This window comes from Bactrocera dorsalis, chromosome 1, assembly GCF_023373825.1.
Source record: "Bactrocera dorsalis isolate Fly_Bdor chromosome 1, ASM2337382v1, whole genome shotgun sequence".
NCBI classification, from domain to species: Eukaryota; Metazoa; Arthropoda; class Insecta; order Diptera; family Tephritidae; genus Bactrocera; species Bactrocera dorsalis.
This window is the reverse complement of record NC_064303.1, coordinates 40205440-40212826: the sequence shown is the minus strand read 5'-3', so window position 1 is coordinate 40212826 and position 7387 is coordinate 40205440. Positions and strand designations below refer to the sequence as shown.

Genomic DNA, 7387 nt, shown 5'->3' with positions numbered 1-7387 from the left:
TTAGACTTCTTAATTTTATTCGCGCATTCCCAAGTTTTATTATCGCTTCTCAAAAACGCTTGAGAATTTTTCAGGTTATATATTTTAAATAATAAAAACTAGGTTATAGTTTTGTTCTAAGGAAATATTTATTCATACCTCTGGTATTTAAAAATAACAATAACTTAAAAAAAAATAATATTCTATTTTAAAAAAACCTACAAAAATTGTATATTACTTCATTTATGTAAGGGACAAAATTATTCACACACTTTTGTTTAACAAGAAAATTTATAATATAATAAAAAAATTAATCTTTGGTGGGCATACCCTTTTGTTTCAATACATCTTTAAGTCTATTTTGCATAGAGTCAACTAATTTTTTTGTCACACTGGGCTCTATATTTTACCATTCTTGTTGAAGAACTTCCTTTAGTTGAGATTTACTGATAATATTTTGCTTACTAGCACGCCTACCGAGTTCATCCCACAAATGTTCTATGAGATTTAGGTCTGGAGACTGTGGAGGAGTCGGAAGAATATGAGGCACATTGTATGTGATCCACATACGCACGTCATGAGCAGTGTGTTTGGGGTCATTGTCCTGTTGGAAATAAAAGTGATCAACAAGGTTTAGCTTTCGCGCGCTTTCTTTTAAGTTATTCTTTAGTATATTCAAATAAACCTTTTTATTCATTTTTTCTTCAATGAACACGAGATTTCCAACACCCGCCGCTGACATACAACCCCATACCATGACCCCTCCACCTCCGTGTTTTACTGTACTTATCGTATTATTTTTCTCAAGTTCAGTATTGGGTTTTCTCCAGACCCGTATTCTGCCATCTGACTGAAAGATATTGAATTTACTTTCATCGATAAATAGAACATTGCTCCAGAACTCAGATGGTTTATCTTTGTATGCTTTTGCGAAGTCCACCCTCTTTTTTTATTAGCTTTGCTGACGAGAGGTTTTTTTCGCGCTATACGTGAACTGTAGCCAGCACGATGCAAGGTCCTGCGTACTGTTTTTGTGTGAATATGTTTCCCAATTTCTTCACGAACTTCTGCTGCCACCTGCGTAGAAGTAATTTTGGGATTCTTTTTATCTTTTCTTACAATTTGCCGTTCTTCAGCGTTGGTCAGCATACGGGGTCTGCCGGTATGAGCCCGACTCTGAAGGTCTTCTTCTCCTTTAAAGCGCTTTATGATGCTGTAAATAGTATATCTGCTTCTATTTACAAGTTTACCAATTTCAGCACTTGACTTATTTTGTTTATGTAAATTTAAAATTATTTTTCTTTTATCGACGGTAGTTTCTTTTAATTTACGACCCATTTTCAATATCTATAACTCACTTGCAAAAATAACTATACCGAATGACGGAAATTCAATGTAAAATTACAAACTTCGAGTGTAGCATTCAAAGCGGTACTTCTCCAAATGTTTCCGTTAGATTTCATTGCTAAAATTTTCAATTTATATGGCATGACTTTGAGTTGTGTGAATAATTTTGTACCTCACATAAACGAAGTAAAATGCAATTTTTGGCGATTTATTTAAAATGGAGAGTTAATTTGTAAAATTAATATTATTTTTAAATACCAGAAATATGAATAAAGATTTCCTTAGAACAAAACTATAACCTAGTTTTTATTATTTAAAATATATAACCGTTTTTGTGGTAAACTCAGTGATGTGTGAATAATTATGTCCGCCAGTGTAGGAGCATTTGGTCTCAAAAACCGGACAAAATTATTTTAAGTGATTTTATGAATAAAAATGCATGATCGAATATAATAATGCAATATATGAAAATAAAATAGGTAAGGAAGGGCTAATTTCGGGTGCAACTGAACATTTTATATTGAATATATATGAGTAGGAGGTAGTGCCCTGGTCGGCACTTTTATCTATTTTTGCTCATCCCGAATACTACTAATATGCCACATACTTAAAAAATTGTTAGCTCGGTTTCATTTAGGTACCTTACATACAATCACCAATCATACGGAGCAATGTCAAGTGAATGTCCAAAAATCATGGTAATAGTTATATGGGAGGGGGTTTTAAGTTTTCGCACAATTGTATCTATTTTAGGCGCAAAGAAACACTGTTATGAATAAAACATGTTCTGCAATTTTCATTGAGTTGGTTCAAATATTGGCCAAAGTACTGACCCGATTTAATTAATTTTTGATTGAATGAAATCTATGGCCAGGAAAGGATTCTATGCGAATTTCAATTTCATATCTCACACATTGAACGACATTTTCGGTCAAAAGTCAACTATTAGTATCGGGTCCACATGTTCGGTACCTAGGGGTTCGAACAGTTTTTGTCGGATTTGGACAATTATTGGTCAAAAGGTGGCTTACTTTAAGAGAATTATTACCGCAAAATTTTTTTCCGTTATATTAATTAATTCTTTATTTGTGTACTGGAGAGTGAAAGGATCAAATGGAATTTTAAATTGTGTTATATGAGAAGTAGGCGTGGTTGTAGTCCGATTTCGCTAATTTTCACAGAGTAACATAGGAATATGAACGGAATGTTACATTCCAAATTTTGCCGAAATCGGTCATCCGGTCCTGAGATATGGGATTTCACCGGAAAGTGGGCGGTGCGGTGCCAAGCCCATTGTCAAATTTTCACATCGGCTCCGATAGAGCCCCCTTATACTATCTATATACCACCCGTATATAATAATTAAGCTGGATTTCAGTATTAAATTAAAACAAATAAAAAAAGCAGTACTCATTTTATGCAAGCGACCAACCTAGTTCAACGCGCTTTTTTTTAAGGGGGGAAAGACGGAAAAAATTTTTAAGTATGTTAAGTAGAAACCTTGTAGTTTACTAAGAAAAATAATTCAAAGCTCAACCTCGCCCGACTAACTAATTTCTAAAAATTTTTATTTTTTTTAATGTTCCATTGTTTTCCCGAAAAAAAAAAAACAAAATAATACATTAACTAAATGTCATTAATATTAAATACTAGCTGACCCGGCGAACTTCGCCGCGTCCAATTTTTTTTTTTTTGGAAGTCATAGACTCGTATAACTTTACCACAAATAATGGGCCTAATCATTGAATCCGTTTCGATCGAAATATGGTTCGATATGATCGAAAAAATTTGCGTTGAAATTATTGAAACCGTATCGAAAATAAAATTTTCGATCGAAGTGAACTCACTTACCGACTTGATAAAATGCTTTCCGCGGCACATAGATGTCGCTAATTTAGAAATCATTGATACCGCAATATCGAAAATTTGTGTCGAAATCAATCCGTTGGTGAGTGCGTTGCGGAATTCTTACAAAAATGGATAATTTGTAAGTATTTTTAAAAACAATTGCTAATGACGCAATCATTTATATTTTAAATTGATATTTTAGAGATAAGAGACAAAAACACACCAACAAAAAACAATTTGAAGTGTTAATAAGTGAAATGAAGCTGCACCCCGACATAGCGAAAGGATTTTCGCAAAGAGCACCAGGCGAATTGAATCATTTTTGGGAAGAAATTTCAAACAAATTAAACGCAGTAGGTCCCCCAATCAAGGACAGAACTGGATGGAAGAAGGTATGAAAAATCACCATTTGTATATTATCGGAATTAAGCTACCTAAGTTATAGGTTTGGACAGATTTCAAGTTTGCGACGAAGAAAAAAATGGTCAAAAATGCAAAGCAAATTTCAAGAACAGGAGGTGGGCCCTTCAGCCAAATTTCTTTAAGTGCACTGGAAGAGGAAGTGAGTGTTATTCTATCACTCAATGCATCAGTGGAGGGATTAAAGGGCATTACAAGTTTTGGATGCTCAAAAGAAAATATTCCGGACGAAATACCAACAACAAGTACTCCCCGCAAAAGACCAGTTGAGTCAATTTATTCCCAGCCTGACATTGACTTGATTGAAACGTCATATATGACTCCTGGCCAGACCATAGAATCTAATGCAGATGCTGATGTGTTCTGTACCCCACATAAAAAGAGTAAAATAAACAAAATGGGTCTTCTTACAGAACAAATAAATATTCAAAAAAAGATGGAGGAAAATGTATCTAAATTGTTAGCCACGCTCATTAAACATCAAAAAGACTATATCCAAGAACAGTCCGACACAAACAGGTGGCTTAGGAAACTAAGTGAAAATGAGAAGGATAAATTGAAAGAAATGAAGCGACATAATGCTGTCATGGAAAAAATAGCCTTTGATAAATTGGAAACCAAAAAAAAAATTCTAGAACTGGAACTTGAACATTTAAATAATCCATAAGTTTTTATTATTAATTCAAAATATTTACATTTTAATGAATTTTTACGTTTTTTAACTTAGTTTTAATAAAAATGAACTCAACATATTTAGTTATATATAGGGTGATTTTTTAAGAGCTTGATAACTTTTTTTAAAAAAAAAATGCATAAAATTTGCAAAATCTCATCGGTTCTTTATTTGAAACGTTAGATTGGTTCATGACATTTACTTTTTGAAGATAATTTCATTTAAATGTTGACCGCGGCTGCGTCTTAGGTGGTCCATTCGGAAAGTCCAATTTTGGGCAACTTTTTCGAGCATTTCGGCCGGAATAGCCCGAATTTCTTCGGAAATGTTGTCTTCCAAAGCTGGAATAGTTGCTGGCTTATTTCTGTAGACTTTAGACTTGACGTAGCCCCACAAAAAATAGTCTAAAGGCGTTAAATCGCATGATCTTGGTGGCCAACTTACGGGTCCATTTCTTGAGATGAATTGTTGTCCGAAGTTTTCCCTCAAAATGGCCATAGAATCGCGAGCTGTGTGGCATGTAGCGCCATCTTGTTGAAACCACATGTCAACCAAGTTCAGTTCTTCCATTTTTGGCAACAAAAAGTTTGTTAGCATCGAACGATAGCGATCGCCATTCACCGTAACGTTGCGTCCAACAGCATCTTTGAAAAAATACGGTCCAATGATTCCACCAGCGTACAAACCACACCAAACAGTGCATTTTTCGGGATGCATGGGCAGTTCTTGAACGGCTTCTGGTTGCTCTTCACCCCAAATGCGGCAATTTTGCTTATTTACGTAGCCATTCAACCAGAAATGAGCCTCATCGCTGAACAAAATTTGTCGATAAAAAAGCATTTCGAACCGAACACTGATTTTGGTAATAAAATTCAATGATTTGCAAGCGTTGCTCGTTAGTAAGTCTATTCATAATGAAATGTCAAAGCATACTGAGCATCTTTCTCTTTGACACCATGTCTGAAATCCCACGTGATCTGTCAAATACTAATGCATGAAAATCCTAACCTCAAAAAAATCACCCGTTATGAACTTATACTAAAACATATCTAAAAAAGTTTCTCTTATTCTATTTGCTTCGTCGGAAGGCATATCATTTAAATCATTGTCATCATTGTTTGAATATTCATTTTCAGATATATCCAGGTGTGGCTCATTAAAATTTTCGTTAGAATTAAAATGCAAACGAATATTATGCAATGCACAGCAGAAATTAACAATACGCGCTGCTTTATATGGTGCGTAATGTAGTCCTCGTTCACTGCAAAGGCAACGAAATACTGATTTTAATAATCCTATTGTTTTCTCAACAACTATTCGGCCTTTAGCATGATACGTATTAAACCTTCTTTTTCTGAGGCATGTGATTGGTTCTCTAAATGGAGTTATGAGCCATGGTTGAAGAGGATACCCTTTGTCTCCTTTAATGCGTACATTTTTATTAGGTGAACGTACTTTTATCAATGGTTTCTCACCTAATATTAAATTTGCATTTCCTCTCCGATAATTGGTTGCGCTGATAGTTTTTATGTCACTCAAATCCCATATATGAGAATCGTGACTACTGCCAGGATATTTTGCATTAACGTAGCGTATTTGCATTTTGTGGTCGCACACCTATATACATTCAGAAAAGCAAATATATATAAATATTCAGTTTAAAGATAAATATAAAAGTCTCACTATCATAACGTTCAAACTTGAGAATCCTTTGCGATTATAATAAAGATGTTTATCTCTCGTTGGAGCCATTATCTTTATGTGAGTTCCATCAACTGCCATTGTCACACCCGGAATTTTTGACTTGGCAAAAAAAAATGTTTTTGATTCCAATTCTTCGTTTTCATTCATGTAAATAGAAATCCACCGTGAACATAGTCTGTACTCAAGACTGTTTAGAACTTCCTCTAATATTCCACAGAATGTCGATTGGGCCACATTTATGTTGAAGTCCTTTCCAACACAATGCTGATAGTTGCCTGTGGCAAAGAAGCGCAGGCATGCAGCAAGTTTTATTTTCGGAGAAAGAGAACCTTGTCTCTTATCATTTCCACATACATTTTCGTATTCCTCTAAAATGTATATAAATGCTGCTTTGTTGATGCGAAAATTTTTGAAGAAACTGTAAATGTATATGCATGTAAACAAAGTTATCTATGTCGTTTTTAGCTTAAATACTCACTTATAATCATCCATTTCCAATATGTCTTTTGAATTATTCCGCAAATTTCTGCGCTCGCGACGAATTTGTATACAATTTTCATCCTCATTATCGCTATCACTTAAATGTAACATGATTGTATCCATTTCAAATATTTATATAAACGAAGCAAAAGCCCAGCCAATTTAATTTTTCAAACTTGTCAAATTTACCGTCGATAATGTAGTTTGACATTTGTGTTTTTTGATAAAGCAGTTTATCGACGGAATGAATGATTGCATGAAAATTTTCGATCGAAAATCTGTATCGTATCGAAATCGAATTCGTTGCGGATTCAATGATTAGGCCCAATATAAACTTCAAACTACGCTTTTCATTTAATGTTTTTAATGTTTGTAGCGCCATCTACTGGAACATACCGCACTTACCCAATACCGCTGTTAGCGCCACCAACTGGTGGATTGCTCTTTACTAATAATAAACAAATAACACTAGCCGACAATTTTGACATTTTTTTTCTGCTCTGAAACCAAACTTGTTATTTTATGTTGCTTTGATAGGGTACATATATAATTTAAATATAAAAAAAAATTGCTAAGTCCAGGTTAAGAGAAAAATAAAAGTAAAGTTTTTGACAAAAATATATTGAATATTACAAATTTTTATCCCTCAATTTATATTTTCTTGTACTTTTTTGAACTTCTGCTGTATTGGTAGTCAGGATTATCACGTAAACATATCCAGCAATAGTCTGCCAGCATGCTAGGAGTCCATTTGCCTTGATACCTTTTCTCCATACTCAATATGTCTTGGTGAAATCTCTCCCCATGTTCATCACTGACTGCACCTAAACTGGGAGGAAAGAAATCCAAGTGCGAAAGTAGGAAATGTATTTTCAGGGACATGATACACCCTAAAGCCTGAAAATCCGTCAATTGGCTTGATATGAGTTCTTCATA

General features: G+C 34.2%; 2 protein-coding genes across 3 annotated transcripts; one reads left to right on the top strand and one right to left on the bottom strand.

The window, feature by feature from the left end:
- The first annotated feature begins 3054 nt into the window (after positions 1-3054).
- LOC125775467 (uncharacterized) lies at positions 3055-4353 on the top strand. Its single transcript, XM_049446110.1, has 3 exons — positions 3055-3313; positions 3377-3566; positions 3620-4353. Exons 1-3 carry the CDS (start codon positions 3303-3305, stop codon positions 4259-4261), a joined length of 843 nt encoding a protein of 280 aa, XP_049302067.1. The 5' UTR covers positions 3055-3302; the 3' UTR covers positions 4262-4353.
- LOC125775384 (putative nuclease HARBI1) lies at positions 4349-6782 on the bottom strand. 2 transcript variants are annotated; one of them, XM_049445921.1, is made up of 4 exons: positions 6450-6782; positions 5951-6389; positions 5743-5884; positions 4349-5688 (listed from the first exon to the last, which is right to left on the bottom strand). In XM_049445921.1, exons 1-4 carry the CDS (start codon positions 6572-6574, stop codon positions 5306-5308), a joined length of 1089 nt encoding a protein of 362 aa, XP_049301878.1. In that variant the 5' UTR covers positions 6575-6782; the 3' UTR covers positions 4349-5305. The 2 variants fall into 2 exon arrangements, with proteins under 2 accessions (XP_049301878.1, XP_049301876.1); XM_049445919.1 differs by having other exon boundaries at positions 4349-5884.
- Positions 6783-7387: the final 605 nt, after the last annotated feature.

Bases quoted from the DNA above. Each gene is read 5' to 3' on its own strand.
- LOC125775467 (XM_049446110.1), top strand. The intron at 3,567-3,619 runs GTATGAAAAATC...CCTAAGTTATAG, and splicing joins ACAGAACTGGATGGAAGAAG to GTTTGGACAGATTTCAAGTT.
- LOC125775384 (XM_049445919.1), bottom strand. From the start codon at position 6,574: ATGGATACAATCATGTTACATTTAAGTGATAGCGATAATGAGGATGAA. The intron at 6,390-6,449 runs GTGAGTATTTAA...ATACATTTACAG, and splicing joins TTGGAAATGGATGATTATAA to TTTCTTCAAAAATTTTCGCA. The intron at 5,885-5,950 runs GTGAGACTTTTA...GAATGTATATAG, and splicing joins CAAGTTTGAACGTTATGATA to GTGTGCGACCACAAAATGCA.